Raw genomic sequence first — 19,060 nt, 5'->3', positions numbered from 1 at the left:
GGGGTTAATTATTTTGCTTTACATACAAGTCATTAACCTGGAAAGGATGTACCTTAACATATTTCCCAGCAAAATCCATGTTGTTTTCGTTTTTATATGTGTTTGGTGCACCTGTAAAAATGGCGTGAAACTCTGACAACATTGTTTACAGCTGTGAGCTAGGAGTCAGAAATGCTTCCAGGGGCGATCCCCATGAGGTTCCCGTATAATTTCTGCAGTGTTTCCAACGTTTTTTGACCTTAAAAGGACCCCCGTGGGGATCGCGGTAAAAATACTCGGGGTTTCCCATAGACTTACATTGGGCTCGTTGCTCGGGTCAAGTACCCGAGTATTCCAATTTGCTTCACCCGAGCAACAAGCACCTGAGCATGTTAGTACTCGCCCATCACTAATTATAATGTGATGTAGAAAGGGACGAGAAAATAAGAAAAAATAATAATTTGTTAGAACGGCCCTGGTTCTTCTTAGTTTGGGTGGGCTCCAGGCAAGTGCTGACCAGGAATTATTTCCCTATAAAGAATAATTTATTTTATGGCCCTCATATTGATCTTACAATAACTATTATCTTTAGAAAGTGAAAATTCCCTACTGTCTCCTTTCCTCATTCTGTACAACTCCTTTCCCCATTTGACCCTCCCATTACAAAACAGAGGAACATTACATCCCAATCTTTGATATTCTTCAACCCTATATTTCAGCATCTTTCTAAAACCTCATATACAACTACAATATCCTGTTTAGCTCCAGCCTATGGTATGATTTCCACATACCAGGCATTAATCTGGCATCTTAAGTTCGGATCACACCATCAAATACTTGCAAGTTTTTTATTCTTATTTTCTCCTCCCTTTCTCTATTACATTTTATTATAATACATACATTTTTTAGTTTAAAAAGTAAAAGTGTATTTTTGCTCTTTTTTATTTTATTTTTCATTTAATTTTCCAACTGAATCCCTAACATATTTTTTCCATTTTTTTTGCTCACTTTTCCCCTTTTTTTTTTTTTTTAAACTTTTTTCACATTTTTCACATTTTCTTTTACTTTATGTAATACAATGTGAACAAAGACTCTAAACTAAACACACCCATTTGGCATCTCTCGACTTCCTTTGCCCCACTTTTAAATATTTAAACCTCCTTTTGCTTGTCAGTATTTATTGTAGTTTTATCTTGAAAAAGACGCTGGTAGAGCTCTGAAACGCGTTGATAGATAAACTACATATATACATTTGCACTACTATCTTGTGTAAAGAGTCAGCTGTATCCAGCAGTGCAGCAATTCTTCCGTGGACGTCCCTATACATTTTCTTGTAGCGAGTCTGGCACATTTTTCATTTGCCTTACACCACTGCAGGAAATGTACATTGGTCATGGACTGGCATAAAGTTCTGTAATAATTTATGCCATTTTTGTGGCATAACTTGAGATAAATTTTTAAGGGCATGCTTGACTATGTTTTCTCCTGGCACAGCTCTGCTATTTTTCAAAAAGTTAGGAGGAGCTAGCTGATACTGGCATAAAAACGTTAACCGCTACAAAACTCTAGCCAACTACAAGTCCTCCAAATATTTTACAACTTTTCAAGTAGTTTTACGCCAGAGAACTGGCCTAAACTGCCTGATGGATAATGAGTTTTCGGTTTTATATGAGCTATCTACAGGGAATCTGTCAGTAGGTAATAGAGTGGTAGAGACACTGATTCCAACAATGTTGCTTAATGGGCTGCTTATGTGTAGGTTTTATAAAATTGTGTTATCGGCAGGAGATTATTACTAGAGAACTACTTAGCATGCTGTCAGGTAGCCTAACCATGCTCTTACCACTGATTGGCAGCCTATGCACTGCACAGTGTACATAGAAAGCAACCAATCAGTGGAGTGGGCGGGGTTATATAAAGCTCAGCATTCCGAGAACTTCTAGATCTGCCCCAGATAAATGTGTAATCAAAGCTGCAACACCAAATAAAGTAAGTAGTGCATCACTGGAATCAAGATCTCTGCCCCTATGTCATGCTGCTCTCCGCAAAAACATGGTGACAGATTTCCTTTAATAAGTTGCAACGTTTTTGCTCAACTTGGAAGGTGTACAAAATCTTGTGCCATTTCACGTTTTCATGCCAGTCTTGGCCAGCTACACCAAGAGTGGGCGGAACATTTACATGCTTTGTTTACTAACGCAAGTAAGTCTTGAAAAGTTTTGCCTCTTTAACCTTCGTCAGGCTGCATAATTTTACAACGTTAACAGGCTGCAGAGGTACAATTATTGAAATTTGGCCAATATATTCTGGACCAAAACTGCAGAGATGTCACGAAATTTCAGCCCTCTACGGCTTTTCGGAAAAAAAAAAAAAATATTGCAATTTTAAAACTGAATAGTTACAATTGTACCTACTCAGCCGGACAAAGGTTAATGGTGGTGTAGCTTACTCCAGAAATATACTCTAGTCCCTGACTATTTCTCATTTTTACAACGAAATTTACAAAACAATTTTTTTAGGGACCACCTCACATTTGAAGTCAGTTTGAGGGGTCTATATGGCTGAAAATACCCAAAAGTGACTCCATTCTAAAAACTGCACCCCTCAAGGTGCACAAAACCACAGTCAAGAAGTTTATTAACCCTTCGGGTGCTTCACAGCAGCAGAAGCAACATGGAAGGAAAAAATGAACATTTAACTTTTTTGTCACAAAAATGATCTTTTAGCAACAATTTTTTTATTTTCCCAATGGTAAAAGGAGAAACTGAACCACGAAATTTGTTGTCCAATTTGTCCTGAGTACGCGGATACCTCATATGTGGGGGTAAACCACTGTTTGGGCGCACGGCAGGGCTTGGAAGGGAAGGAGCGCCATTTGACTTTTTGAATGAAAAATTGGCTCCACTCTTTAGCGGACACCATGTCGCGTTTGGAGAGCCCCCGTGTGCCTAAAAATTGGAGCTCCCCCACAAGTGACCCCATTTTGGAAACTATACGCCCCAAGGAACTTATCTAGATGCATAGTGAGCACTTTAAACCCTCAGGTGCTTCACAAATTGATCCGTAAAAATGAAAAAGTACTTTTTTTTCACAAAAAATTCTTTTAGCCTCAATTTTTTCATTTTCACATGGGCAACAGGATAAAATGGATCCTAAAATTTATTGGACAATTTCTCCTGAGTACACAGATACCTCACATTTGGGGGTAAACCACTGTTTGTGCACACGGCAGGGCTCGGAAGGGAAGGCGCGCCATTTGACTTTTTGAATGGAAAATTAGCTCCAATTGTTAGCGGACACCATGTCGCGTTTGGAGAGCCCCTGTGTGCCTAAACATTGGAGCTCCCCCACAAGTGACCCCATTTTGGAAACTAGACCCCCCAAGGAACTTATTTAGATGCATATTGAGCACTTTAAACTCCCAAGTGCTTCACAGAAGTTTATAACGCAGAGCCATGAAAATAAAAAAAAAATTTCTTTCCTCAAAAATTATATTTTAGCCTGGAATTTCCTATTTTGCCAAGGGTAATAGGAGAAATTGGACCCCAAATGTTGTTGTCCAGTTTGTCCTGAGTACGCTGATACCCCATATGTGGGGGTAAACCACTGTTTGGGCGCACGGCAGGGCTCGGAAGGGAAGGCACACTATTTGGCTTTTTAAATGGAAAATTAGCTCCAATCATTAGCGGACACCATGTCGCGTTTGGAGAGCCCCTGTGTGCCTAAACATTGCAGATCCCCCACAAGTGACCCCATTTTGGAAACTAGACCCCCAAAGGAACTAATCTAGATGTATGGTGAGCACTTTGAACCCCCAAGTGCTTCACAGACGTTTATAACGCAGAGCAGTGAAAATAATAAATACGTTTTCTTTCCTCAAAAATAATTTTTTTAGCCCAGAATTTTTTATTTTCCCAAGGGTTACAGGAGAAATTGGACACCAAAAGTTGTTGTCCAGTTTCTCCTGAGTACACTGATACCCCATGTGTGGGGGGTAAACCACTGTTTGGGCACACGTCGGGGCTCGGAAGTGAAGTAGTGACGTTTTGAAATATAGACTTTGATGGAATGCTCTGTGGGCGTCACGTTGCGTTTGCAGAGACCCTGATGTGGCTAAACAGTAGAAACCCCCCACAAGTGACCCCATTTTAGAATCTAGACCCCGAAAGGAACTTATCTAGATATGTGGTGAGCACTTTGAACCCCCAAGTGCTTCACAGACGTTTACAACGCAGACCCGTGAAAATAAAAAATCATTTTTCTTTCCTCAAAAATGATGTTTTAGCAAGCAATTTTTTATTTCAACAAGGGTAACAGGAGAAATTGGACCCCAATAATTGTTGCGCAGTTTGTCCTGAGTATGTTGGTACTCCATATGTGGGGGTAAACCACTGTTTGGGCACACGTCGGGGCTCGGAAGTGAGGGAGCACCATTTGACTTTTTGAATACAAGATTGGCTGGAATCAATGGTGGCGCCATGTTGCGTTTGGAGACCCCTGATGTGCCTAAACAGTGGAAACCCCTCAATTCTAACTCCAACACTAACCCCAACACACCCCTAACCCTAATCCCAACTGTAGCCATAACCCTAATCACAACCCTAATTCCAACCCTAACCCTAATCCCAACTGTAGCCATAACCCTAATCACAACCCTAATTCCAACCCTAACCCTAAGGCTATGTGCCCACGTTGCGGATTCGTGTGAGATTTTTCAGCACCAATGTGGATTTACCGCGGATTTCCAGTGTTTTTTGTGCGGATTTCACCTGCGGATTCCTATTGAGGAACAGGTGTAAAACGCTGCGGAATCCGCACAAAGAATTGACATGCGTTTCCGCGCGGTATTTTCCGCACCATGGGCACTGCGGGTTTGGTTTTCCATATGTTTACTTGATACTGTAAACCTGATGGAACACTGCAGCCAAATCCGCACCGTGTGCACATAGCCTAATTCTAAAGGTATGTGCACACACTGCGGAAAACGCTGCGGATCCGCAGCAGTTTCCCATGAGTTTACAGTTCAATGTAAACCTATGGGAAACAAAAATCCCCCCCTGGGCTGTACTACCACTCCCCCTGTCCCTGCAGATTGGGTGAAATTGGAGTTAACCCTTTCACCCGATCTGCAGGGACGCGATCTTTCTGTGACACAGCATATGCGTCACAGGTCGGATTGGCACCGACTTTCATGACGCATACGCTGTGTCACAGGTCGGGAAGGGGTTAAAAGATGAGCCTAATTCATTAAAGGGAACCTGTCACCCCGAAAATCGCGGGTGAGGTAATCCCACCGGCATCAAGGGCTTATCTGCAGCATTCTGTAATGCTGTAGATAAGCCCCCGATGTTACCTGAAAAAGGAGAAAAAGACGTTAGATTATACTCACCCAGGGGTGGTCCCGCTGCTGGTCAGGTCGGATGGGCGTCTCCGGTCTGCTGCGACGCCTCCCATCTTCTTTCCATGACGTCCTCTTCTGATCTTCAGCCACGGCTCCGGCGCAGGCGTACTTTGCTCTGCCCTCTTGAGGGCAGACAAAGTACTGCAGTGCGCAGGCGCCGGGCCTCTGACCTTTCCGGCGCCTGCGCACTGCAGTACTATCCTCTGCCCTCAAGAGGGCAGAGCAAAGTACGCCTGCGCCGGAGCCGTGGCTGAAGATCAGAAGAGGACGTCATGGGAGGCGCCGCAGCGGACCGGAGACGCCCATCCGACCTGACCAGCAGTGGGACCGCCCCTGGGTGAGTATAATCTAACGTCTTTTTCTCCTTTTTCAGGTAACATCGGGGGCTTATCTACAACATTACAGAATGCTGCAGATAAGCCCCTGATGCCGGTGGGATTACCTCACCCGCGATTTTCGGGGTGACAGGTTCCCTTTAACTGTCTGTGTATTTTAACCTGGAGTGGGTGATCCATGCAGAAGTGGTGACGTGTTTCTATTGTACTTTTCCTCTGATTGTCCCACTCCTTGTTTTGGCTTAAAAATACTGATGTAAAATACTGACCAAATATTGGACATGTGAACGTGGCATTAATATGAGTCTCTTCACCTGAAATCGAGGCTGTAGAACAAAGCGTTTTGGAGAGCAATGTTAAAGATAACCTGTCAGCAGGATTTTGTAATGTGAAGTAAAGACATGACTGTAATGGCGCTGTATGACTATGTTCACATGTTGCTTTTTAGCGGCATTTTTTTTCTGCAACCAAACCTGCTCTTCTGGCCGTAAAAGCTGCTTACAAAAAGTAGTTTTGCTGTGTTTTGATGTTGGTTATTTGTGTACTTTGTATACATTACATGTTTAGTAAAGTTAGTTTCATTCACCAAAAAGGCAGCAAAAGAACACCATTTTGGTTTTTGCACTCTTATTGCTTTCTACTAGATGGTGGCCCGATTCTAACGCATCGAGTATTCTAGAATATGCATGTCCACGTAGTATATTGCACAGCCTACGTAGTATATTGCACAGCCTACGTAGTATATTGCACAGCCTACGTAGTATATTGCTCAGCCACGTAGTATATTGCCCAGCCACGTAGTATATTGCCCAGCCACGTAGTATATTGCCCAGCCACGTAGTATATTGCCCAGCCACGTAGTATATTGCCCAGCCACGTAGTATACAGCACAGAGCCACATAGTATATTGTACAGCGACGTAGTATATTGCCCAGCCACGTAGTATATTGGCCAGTCACGTAGTATATTGCCTATCCACGTATGTCACAGGTTAAAAAATAAACATATACTCACCTTCCGAGGGCCCCTTGTAGTTCGGTCACATGACCGTGACGTCATGGCAGGTCCTTCTCGCGAAGCCACGCAGAACCTGTGATGACATCGCGGTCACATGACAGTGACGTCATGGCAGGTCCTTCTCCCATACCATCCTTGCAACCGGAACCTGCCGCTTGCATGGAGCGGTCACCGGAGCGTAGCCAGCACCGGGAAAGGCGCCGGAATGTGAGTATATGATGATTTTTTAAAAAATTATTTTTAACATTAGATGTTTTTACTGTTGACGCTGCATAGGCAGCATCAATAGTAAAATCTTGGTCACACAGGGTTAATAGCGGCGGTAACAGAGTGAGTTACCCACGGCATAACGTGGTCCGTTACCGCTGGCATTAACCCTGTGTGAGCGGTGACTGCGGGAAGTATGGAGCTGACTGCAGGGGAGTAGGGAGAGACTAATCGGACTGTGGCCGTTGCTGATTGGTCGCAGCAGCCATGACAGGCAGCTGGCGAGACCAATCAGCGACTTGGATTCCATGACAGACAGAGGCCGCGACCAATTAATATCCGTGACAGACAGAAAGATGGAAGTGACCCTTAGACAATTATATAGTAGATGGTGAAAAATGCTGCAAAACTCTGAAAGAAGTGAAATGCTGCAGTTTTCAAAAAAGTTTAATCAAAACTTAGAATGATCTCAAAATACTTTGTGCTATATATTTGACATTTAAATCCCATCTGCCACTTCAATCTCTACATCAAGAGGAAAGTGATCAGAAAAGCACAAGAACCATACATTTTTAGAAATTACTTGCAATTTTTATTAAATATACAATTCATTAAAATACAACAGAAAGTATATATAAAGGGAAATGCCTCCAATGTGAGGAACGCTGGTAGCTAAGGGCATCATTAAACACACATTTCATTAATCATGATATATAATTTCAACTTGTGGAGAATATGACTACTGTATATACTCGAGTATAAGCCAAGATTTTCAGCCCATTTTTTTTGGGCTGAAAGTCCCCCTCTCGGCTTATACCCAGGGGTCGGCAGGGGAGGGGGAGCTGGGTCTGTCTAATTATACTCACCTGCTCCTGGCGCAGTACCTGCATGTCCCTGGCGCCCCAGCTTCTTCCTGTACTGAGCGGTCACATGGTACCGCTCATTACAGTAATGAATATGTGGCTCCACCTCCCATAGGGGTGGAGCCATATATTCATTACGGTACTGAGCGGTAACGGTGACCGCTCAGTACAGGAAGAAACTGCGGCGCCGAGGAAGCAAGGACTGCACCGCGCCAGGAGCAGGTTAGTATAATTGGGAGGGGGAGCGCTGCGCGATATTCACCTGCTCCCCGCTACAGCGTCTTCTGCAGTGACGCTCAGGTCAGAGGGTGCGATGACGTGGTTAGTGCATGCCCTCTGCCTGAACGTGAGTGCAGAAGACGCTGAAGATAGAGCAGCGCCGGAACGAGGAGCAGGTGAATATTGAAAGTGCAGGGGGCCTGAGCGACGGAGAGGTGAGTTGTGATTTTTTTTTTTTTTTTAATCGCAGCAACAGCAAATGGGGCATGTGTCTGTATGGAGCATCTTATGGGGCCATAATTAACGTTTGTGGAGCATTATATGGGGCAAGTGTCTGTATGGCGCATCTTATGGGGCCATAATTAACGTTTGTGCAGCATTATATGGGGCAAATATCGTTATGGAGCATCTTATGGGGCCATAATCAACATTTGTGCAGCATTATATTGGGCAAATGTGTCTATGGAGCATCTTATGGGGGCCATTATTAACCTTTATGCAGGATTATATGGGGCATATTTTAATATGGAGCATCTTATGGGGCCATCATAAACTTTATGGAGCATCATATGGGGCTCCTGATTCAATATGGATATTCAGAAACACTTAACCTACTGATGTCTCAATTAATTTTACTTTTATTGGTATCTATTTTTACTTTTGACATTTACCGGTAGCTGCTGCATTTCCCACCCTAGGCTTATACTCGAGTCATTAAGTTTTCCCAGTTTTTGTGGCAAAATTAGGGGGGTGGCTTATACTCGAGTACATACGGTATATTCCATCTTTTTATGGAGCAAAGAGCGAAAAGCAGTTTAACTAACAATTGGATTTGCAATTTAATGACCGGTGATCAAAACATTGTATGTAGCCCAAAAAAAGTCAATAAAAACATCGATATAAGATGCAAACAACAGGCCCTCACATAGGTCCATTTCCCAAAAATTGAAAACTGTACGGCTCTCGGAAAATGGTGACACAAACAAAAATGTTTTTTTTTCCTTTTACAAATTTCTGATTTTTTTTTTTCACCACTTAAATAAAATACCGTATTTTCTGGCGTATAAGACGACCCCCAACTTTTCCATATAAAGTATGGAATTTGGGATATGCCCGCCGTATAAGACGGGGGTCATCTTATACGCCCAGTCATCTTATACGGCGTGTGGTTCCCAGGGTCTGGAGGAGAGGAGACTCTCCTTCAGGCACTGGGATCCATATTCATGTTAAAAATAAAGAATAAAAATAAAAAACATGGATATACTCGCCCTCGGACGGGCTCTGGATCACAGCGCTGCTAGCGTCTCCCTCTGTTCCTTGGAATGCGGTGAGTGAAGGACCTTCAGTGACGTCGCAGTCACATGAGCGGTCAGGGAACCACACGCCGAAATGCAGGATCGCTCCCTGCACACGCCGTACCCGGCGTATAAGACGACCCCCGACTTTTGGGACAATTTTTAGGGGTTAAAAAGTCATCTTATACGCCGGGAAATACGGTAACTGTTTTGTATCTGCTTACTCGTACTGACATGAAGAATCATAAAACCTGGGCATTTTTAACCTAACATGAATGCAGTAAATAAAACACCCGACAAACAATTGTGGAATTGCTTGTTTTTTGCTATTTCACCGTCCTTGGAATGTTTCCCTCTTTCCAGTACATCCCATTCAAAAGTACAACTCGTCTCTCAAAAAAACAAGTCCTCATATGGCTATGTTGACTGAAAAATCAAAAAAAGTTGTGGCTCTTGCTATAATGGGAGGAAAAAATAAAAGTGCAAAAATGGAAAATTGCCCTGTTATGAAGGGGTTAAAGAACAACAACAATGCAAATTTCTTCACCAAAGGCGTCATTTAAATCTGTATTATAGCACCATTACAGCCTTTACATCACAAAATCATTTTGATTACATTAATAATAATAATAATAATAATAATAATAATCTTTATTTATATAGCGCCAACATATTCCGCAGCGCTTTACAGTTTAACAGTTTGAAACACAACCGTCATAGGTAACAATGTTAACAATACAGTAATAAAGAAAAATAAGACAAAATAAGACGACCCTGCTCGTGAGAGGTTACAATCTAAAATGAGGTGGGGGAGATACAAAGTACAGGTGTGTATTTACAATGATGTATTTACAATGATGGTCCAGCCATCTTCATGGGGGGTAGATGGAGATACTGAATGGGCTGCACACACACACACAAACATAAAATGAGTTTGATTAGGGAACATGATAGGCCGCTCTGAACAAATGAGTTACATTACATTTCCAAATCATATATGGAAGTTTCCATGTACCAATTGTCCATTCACCATACAGTGTTAAAACTTTCTCTACCTTAAGAAAAAACAATTTTAAAAATTACACTTGTTACCAGTTAATTTACAGTCCATACAGGTTCACAGTTTAGAAATGTTTAAATCCATAAACTCTTTGTTAAAGCTCTTAGCTGGCTAGATAGACCTCTAGTGGTAATAAAAGGTTTCTTTTTTGAATGTACACAAATCATTAACATAAAAAATGTGTGTGTGTGTGTGCTTTGCTGTGTAGATCAGGATAGGACCAGCAGAGTTATTTCATGATCATTGAAAGAGAAGCAACTTAATCTATGACAGCTTTGTTAGCGGCTTGTATCCATCATGATACTATTTATAAATGTGAAGTACTTGACGTACCTCAAATGTATTATTATGGACTGTAATTTAGTAATGCAATTTAGAATTAATAGTTACATGCAGTGGCATATAATACTTTGGGCACCCTTGGTTAACATTACTTGTTGTTGTGTACAGTTAAGCAAGTTGAAGATGAAATGATCTCTAAAAGGGCTAAAGTTTAAGATGACAAATTTGCTTTCTATTTTAGACAAAAAAAATAGTTTTTTTTACATTTTAAAAATTACGAAAAGGAAAAGGGGCAGATGCAAAAGTTTGGATATCCATAAATATTTGTGTGCTCAGATAACCTTTACTAAGGTTACAGACCTTAATTAGCCTGTTAGGGTTATGGCTTGTTCAGTATCGCGTTAGGAAAAGGCTAGGAAAATTGTAAGTCAAGATAAGGTCTGGAAGACCAAGCAAAATTTCAGTGAGAGCTGCTCCTAGAATTGCTAGAGAGGCAAATCAGAGCTCCTTCTTGCCTGCAAAAGACCTTCGAAAGATTTCTCAGAGTCTGGATTTCTGGTACATTGTTCAGAGACACCTTCATAAATATGGCTCTCATGGAAGAGTCATCAGAAGAAAATCTCCTGCTCCCTCATCATAAAATTCAGCATCAGAAGTATACAAAAGAACATCTAAACAAGTCTGAAGCATTTAGACGGATGAGTTTAAAATAGAACTCGTTGGCCACAATGATCAAAGGTATGTGTGGAGAAAAAAGGGCACATAGTTTCAGGAAAAGAGCATCTCGCCAACCATTAAGCATGGAGGTGGATCAATCATGCTTTGCAGTTGTGTTGCAGCCAATGGCATGGGGAACATTTCATGGGTAGAGGGAAGAATGAATTCAATGAAGTCCAACAAATTCTTCATGCAAACATAAGACTATCTGAAAAAAAGCTGCTGTTGAAAAGAGGATGGCTTCTACAAATGGATAAAGATCCTAAACACATGACAAAATCCACAATAGACTACCTCAAAAGACGCAACCTGGTGATTTTACAATGGTGATCACGGTCCACTGATCTGAACACCATTAAAAATCTATGGCTAGACCTCAAAATGGCAGTGCATGCAAGACGACCCAGGAATCTCACAGAGCTGGAAGCATTTTCCAAGGGAGAATGGATGAAAATTCCTCAAACAAGAATTGAAAGACTTTTGGCTACAAAAAGCGTTTACAAGCTATAATACTGGCAAAAAGGGGGTGCTACTAGATACTAACCATGCGGGGTGGCCAAATTTCTGCATCAACCCATTTTCTTTTTTGTAATTTGTAAAATTTAAAACCTGAAAATATATATAATTTCTCTATCCCCATGATGGCACCACGGAGAGAGGGGTCCGCCCCCAGGGACAGGAAACCTACAGATGAAAAAGGGCGTACCTCTCTCCCACATCAGTTGGTTTCCTGTCCCTGACGGGGAACCTACAGCGACGTACCTGAAGATTCTTCGTGGGATTCCAGGGTGCTGGCCGGTCGGTTCCTGACAGGGGGCGCCCTGTCACGGCTGTGTCCAGCTGGTTTTCTCCCCCCTTTTCTCCGACCCTGAGGCACCACCACGGGGGTCGGCGGGCCCTACGGGTGAGTGTTGCAGGGGAAGGCAGTGAAGAGGTTCGAGCCTGCCTTCCCCAAGGAAAAAAAAAAAAAAAAAAGGGGGAGGAAAGAGGCAGGTGACGGCGGTCGCCATTACAGCCTCTGCACCACTAATCGGTGCATGGGGGTAGCGGCGGCTACGCTACCATCATCAGGAGCGCTAGAGCAAAGCGCTGCAGGTCACCGCTGAACCGCCGCCCAAACCGGAAGTACGGGCTCGGGCGGAACGTTAGAACGCGCGCACAGGCGTCCCCAATAATATCTTCCCTATAGGACGCCTGTGCCGCGAACCGGAAGTGACGCGCGCGCATGCGCAGAGGACCACTTCTACCAGCGGCAAGTTTAAAAAACAGCGTTCTCTGTAGGGGAAACGTGGAAAACCCTCTCTTTTTGGCAAACGCAGTGCGGAGCCACTATGAGCGGTAAAGAACCACAAGAGGCACAGGAATGTGCACAATCATCACCTGAGCAAGTACTGCGTCCGCGCTCACAACATCAGCGCAAGGGGAACGCTTCATCCCAGCAACGCAGCAGCAGCGGACGCTCAGGGTCACAACGCAGCCGAGTCTCTGGGGGAAATACACGGCCGGCGACGAATCCAGTGGATACAGTCCCGAGGCCAGAGACGGTATCTCTTAGTCGTAAGGGGTGAGTGATCTACGTGAAAGTAATAATGTAATACGAGATTACTTTTTCTCCTAGGGAAGGAAATGTACAGGCAAATCAAAGCACAAAGTGTGTGCGATATGTTTGGAAGAGCTACCTTCCTCATGGGAAAAAAAGCTATGCGGGTCCTGCATAGAAAAAACCATCCAGGAGGAATCTCCGGCGTTCGCGTCAGACCTGAAAACTCTAATAAAAAATCAAGTGGAAAGTGCCCTCAAAGGCATTAAAATTCCGAGGAAAAAACATAGATCAGGTCATAAGTCTCCCGAGTCCAGTATAGACGAATCAGAAAACGAGACATCTGACTCTAATGATTCATCGACATCCGAGACCTCCTCACTATCATCGGAGGGGGGACGCAGTTGCTTCCCCATCGAGGAGACAGACGCATTGGTAAAGGCCATCAGAACAACTATGGGTCTGGTAGACGAACGCCCTAAAAGAACAGCACAGGACATAATGTTCAGCGGACTAGAACAAAAGCAAAGAAGAGTATTTCCAATAAATGAGAAAATTCATTCTTTGATTAAGAAAGAATGGAAGAAACCGGATAAAAAAGTTCTCTTGACCCCCAAGAGAAAGTACCCGTTCGATGACCCAGCCTGCTCATCCTGGAGCAAGGCACCCAAACTGGATGTGGCCATAGCAAAGGCCTCTAAAAAGTTCGCTCTGCCCTTCGAGGACATGGGCACTCTAAAGGATCCAATGGACAAAAAGGCAAACACCTTCTTAAAAAACTCCTGGGAAGCGGCAGGAGGGGGTCTAAAGCCAGCCATCGCAGCCACCTGCACGGCCCGTGCTCTAATGGTATGGCTTGAGCATTTGGATTCGCAACTAAAAGAGAAAGTCCCAAGAGAGACAATACAAAAGTCAGTGTCCATGATGAAAGGGGCAGCAGCTTTTCTGGCGGACGCTTCGGTGGACTCAGCAAGATTATCAGCCAGGTCGGCTTCTTTCTCAAACGCCGCAAAACGCGCCCTGTGGCTAAAGTGCTGGCCGGGGGACCTGCAGACAAAGACCAAGCTTTGCTCAATACCTTGCGAAGGTGAATTCCTGTTTGGGTCAACGTTGGACGACATCCTCGACAAAGCAGGAGATAAAAAGAAATCTTTTCCCGGGTTCCCCAACCAGTCATATAGGCGCTCCTTTCGGAACAGAAAGTTCATGCGCAGAAGACCTCCAAAAGGAAATAAAGACGGATGGGAAGACAGAAGAAGCAAAAACAGGGGCTTCTTGTTCAACAAACCCCCCCCCTCCAGATAATAAAAAATCCCAATGAAGGTACTCCCCGGGTCGGAGGGAGACTAGCCGAGTTTCTTCCAGCCTGGGAAAGAATTTCAAACAGTCCTTGGATTCTAGGTATTATACGAGAAGGCCTCAAATTCAAATTTCGTGTTCCTCCCGGCAACTCCTTCATGGTAACGCCTCAAAAACAATCACTCGAACAGTCAGCTCTCCAGAAGGAGATTCTGAGCCTAATCCAGAAAGATGTATTGCAAGAAGTTCCATACCAGGAAAGAGGCACGGGTTTCTATTCTCCTCTCTTCCTCCGCAAAAAAACGGACGGATCGTACAGAACGATCATAAATCTCAAAAAACTAAACAGTTTCCTGGAGATACAACATTTCAAAATGGAGACAATAAAATCTTGCGTGAGAATACTCTTTCCTTTGTGTTTCATGACTGTTCTAGATTTACGAGACTAATATTACCATGTGCCCATCCACAGAGATTACCAAAAATATCTCAGACTGGCAGTGAATATCCAGGGGGAAGTAAAACACTTCCAATTCCGGGCTCTCCCCTTCGGGATAGCTATCGCTCCTCGGGTATTCACGAAAATAATGTCAGAGGTAATGGCCCACATACGGGAACAGAATATCCTGATAGTTCCCTATCTGGACGACCTCCTCGTGGTAGGGAACTCATTGCAACACTGCGAACAACAGTTGAATCTGGTCATTGCTTCTCTGTCGAGTCTAGGGTGGCTGCTAAACATACCCAAGTCCAAAATGGTTCCATCCCGGGTACAGGAGTATTTGGGGATAGTCCTAGACTCGATCACGCAGACATGCTATCTTCCTCAGGAGAAGGTACAAAAAAATGACACAGGCAGTGTTACAGCTGACGGTATCCCCAGTCACCACTCTGAGGAGAGCAATGTCCCTCCTGGGCTCTATGACTGCCTGCATTCCGGCAGTTCAGTGGGCACAACTTCATTCCCGGGATCTACAATGGGAGACTTTAAATTTAGGCATATCTCTGCACGGAAATTTAGACGGGCAGTTAAGTATTTCTCCAAACACGATACACTCCCTAGCATGGTGGGCAGACCCAGGGAATCTAACCAAAGGGGTTCCTTGGGCGCTACCGACGGAGAAGATTCTAACGACGGATGCAAGCCCCTGGGGCTGGGGAGCACATATAGGCGATCAAGTGGCACAGGGGAGTTGGAACAAAAGTCAAGAGCTAGACTCTTCCAACATGAAAGAACTGCTAGCGGTAAAACTGGCCCTAACACACTTCCTATATCTCCTTCACGGTCATCATGTAAAAGTCTTTTCGGACAACCAGGTAGTGGTTGCATATCTAAACCACCAAGGGGGAACAGGTGTCGAGCTCTGATGGAGGTAACCCAATCCATCTTCCACATAGCGGAACACAGTCTAAAGTCTTTGACAGCTCTCCACTTAAAAGGCTCCGAAAACCAAACTGCAGACTTCCTGAGCAGAACATGCTTAAAGCAGGGAGAGTGGGAGCTAAACCAATCGGTCTTCGATCAAATCGTGAATCTCTGGGGCCTACCAGTAATAGACCTATTCGCGAACAGTCAAAACCGCAAAGTAAAAACATTCTGCTCAATCGATCCCCGGGGGAACCCTGTAGCTCTAGACGCATTGACAATTCCTTGGAACTATCACCTTGCCTATGCGTTCCCTCCAATGTCACTCATCCCCTTAGTGCTGAGGAAAATTCGGGAGGAGGGGACTACAGTGATACTAATAGCGCCATTCTGGCCCCGCAGAATATGGTTTTCTTGGCTAAGAAAAATGTCCATATCAAGTCCATGGGTTCTACCAGACACGCCGAAACTTCTGTCCCAGGGTCCAGTATTTCACCCCAATGTAAAAAATTTACACATGACAGCGTGGCTTTTGAAAGGAGGTTGCTAAGGGACAAAGGGTTCTCTCCTAACTTGGTGTCCACTCTATTACAGAGTAGAAAACCCGTAACCACTAGAATATATGGGAAAGTGTGGAAAAAATTCATGTCAGTATCAGGGGCAGACCCGTCTGGGGAAATTCCTATAGGGAAAGTCCTTGAATTTTTACAGAAAGGTCTGGAAAGAGGTTTGGCTACAAGCACCCTAAAGGTTCAGGTAGCAGCCTTGGCAGCACTGTATAATTATGATCTGGCCAGAAATCGTTGGGTCATGCGATTTATTAAAGCCTCATCTAGGTCCAGACCCATTCCCCTCCACAACTCTCCCCCATGGGATCTAAACCTCGTACTAAACGCTCTAACCAAACCTCCCTTTGAGCCCCTGACAGAAATTCCTTTAAAGATCTTATCTCTAAAAACCACACTCCTAGTGGCCCTAACCTCAGCTCGTCGTGTCAGCGATATACAAGCGTTATCTTCATGCCCGCCCTTTACTCAGATACTTGATGACAGAGTCATTCTAAAAACTGACCCGGCTTATCTCCCTAAAATAGCGTCACAGTTTCACAGAACGCAAGAAATTTCTTTACCCTCCTTTTGTCCCAACCCTAAAAATGAGGGGGAAAAAACATTGCATACCCTAGACGTAAAAAGATGTCTGGTCCAATATCTATCAGCCACTAGGGAGTGCAGGAAGGATAGGGCTCTGTTTGTCTGCTTCCAGGGTCCACGCAAAGGACAAAAAGCATCGAAAGCCACGTTAGCAAGATGGATAAGAGACGCCATCGCCCTATCCTACTCATCCTGTGGGACAGCCATCCCAGAGAACATAAAAGCTCATTCGACCAGAGCAGTGGCATCATCCTGGGCGGAGAGAGCTGGCGCTTCAATACAACAGATATTTAGAGCGCCACTTGGTCTTCCCAGTCTACATTTTTCAAGCATTACCGCTTAGACTTGACCTCCTCTGATCCTACCTTTGGGCGAAGGGTTCTAGAGGCAGTGGTCCCTCCCTAATAGCTCTATCTATTCAAATCTCTCCGTGGTGCCATCATGGGGATAGAGAAAATGGTAGTTACCTGCCGATAACGGTATTTCTCTGATCCCAAGATGGCACCCATATATTCCCTCCCTTTTCACACACAGGTGTGCACTTGATAATGTACTAGTAATTAATTTTAGTCACGGTGCCTCTGTTAAGTTAAATAGGTTAAGTTTAATTTGTGCAAATATTGAGTTGCAGCTGAAGTTCTGTATAAGGCTCTGTAATCCAACTGATGTGGGAGAGAGGTACGCCCTTTTTCATCTGTAGGTTTCCTGTCCCTGGGGGCGGACCCCTCTCTCCGTGGTGCCATCATGGGATCAGAGAAATACCGTTATCGGCAGGTAACTACCATTTTCATCTTCAACTTGCTTAACTGTTCACAATAACAGTAATTTTGAACGGGGTGGCCAAACTTTTACATGCCACTGTATATTTTAGCCCACTCAAAGTGCTGTAATGTTTGTTTGTATGCTAGTGCAATGTAGTCACCTGCACATTTATTTAATTTTTCTCGGTGGTGTTTTTTTATATGTCAAAAAAGTTAAATTATTGATCAAAGTTCAATATGCTTGTTAATCTATTCAGAATGATATGGCAGACTTAACCTTAGAATGAAATATGAAGAAACATATTGAAATTAACTCTACTTTCAACTGTTTAGGGACATGTGTAAAAACAAGAGCAAATCTCCATCTCCAAATGAGTCCAAGAAGGCCTCAGACAAAGGTAAAACCGTAACCATATAATTGAACTGTTGACTATTGAAACTATTTTAATGTCATTTTCTGTAGCTGAAATAAGTGTTAATTCAAGGTTGTAAGAAAAAAGTTTTATACACTTTATCCATGCCTACCACTGATATCACCAGGGAAAATTTATTTTTATTCCTGTTTCCTATTTGAAAAAGTCAAATTCTATTTTTTATTTTATGTGATGTATTCTAAAAAATGATAATAGAATTCTTTAAAACGACCATGTATCCACAATTTATTTATCAAAGGGACGTGATATTACGTCATAGCCGATCGGCCGCGCACACGGGTGACACCCTGACACCAAGTGCCAGGCGTGGTCACAGACCGCTTCCGACACTTTAACCCCCGATACACTGTGATCAAACATGAACACAGCGTTCCGGAGCCGGCGCAGCCCCTCTGCCTTTGGATCAGAGACCCAGCGGCACGCCACGGGGTCCCGATCGCTGCCATAGAGACCCGATGTCATCATGACGACATCCGGGTCTCCAGAGCTGAGAGACTTCCTGTCATGCGCAGTGCATCTCAGGAAGTCTCTAAGGTCAGTGTACAGAAGCTGCAGCGCTGATCGCTTCTATAGCATGCAGATGTGCATGCTATAGAAGCGATCAGCCTGCACAAAATGATTGTCCCATAGTGGGACAACGTGTAAAAGTAATAATGAAATAAAAATTTTTTTTAAATAATTGTAAAAATATTTTTTTTAAAAAGCAATATTTATTCTATTACTAAATAATTTAATAAAAAAATCTAGACAATAAAAGTACACCTATTTGGTATCGCCACATCTGTAATGACTCGACCTATAAAACTGTCCCACTAGTTAACCCCTTTAGCGAACACCATTAATATAAAAAAAAGGCAAAAAACAATGCTTTCTTATACCTATGAACAAAAAGTGGAATAACACGCAATCAAAAAGACAGATATAAATAAACGTGGTACGTCTGAAAACGTCATCTTGTCCCTCAAAAGCTGCCAAATATCTCCATCACCGGAAAAACAAAAAAGTTATAGCTCTCAGAATAAAGCGTTGCAAAAAGAATTATTTTTTATATAAAATAGTTTTTATTGTATAAAAGTGCCAAAACATAAAAAAATTATATAAATGAGGTATTGCTGTCATCATACTGACCCGAAG

At 43.3% G+C, this 19,060-nt stretch overlaps 1 protein-coding gene across 5 annotated transcripts in view; it reads left to right on the top strand.

The window, feature by feature from the left end:
- ARMC2 (armadillo repeat containing 2) overlaps window positions 1-19,060 on the top strand; it is a 303,914-nt gene that overhangs the window by 131,464 nt on the left and 153,390 nt on the right. For all 5 annotated transcript variants that reach the window (XM_069726243.1, XM_069726248.1, XM_069726244.1 and 2 more), the window contains one exon: window positions 17,826-17,890. In XM_069726243.1, the coding sequence (XP_069582344.1) occupies window positions 17,826-17,890 (65 nt within the window). The remainder of the gene's footprint in view (window positions 1-17,825; window positions 17,891-19,060) is intronic.

The sequence above is a fragment of the Ranitomeya imitator genome, chromosome 5 (genome assembly GCF_032444005.1).
Source record: "Ranitomeya imitator isolate aRanImi1 chromosome 5, aRanImi1.pri, whole genome shotgun sequence".
Classification (NCBI taxonomy): domain Eukaryota; kingdom Metazoa; phylum Chordata; class Amphibia; order Anura; family Dendrobatidae; genus Ranitomeya; species Ranitomeya imitator.
The sequence above is the reverse complement of the archived record's forward strand: the minus strand, read 5'-3'. Positions and strand labels throughout refer to the sequence as shown.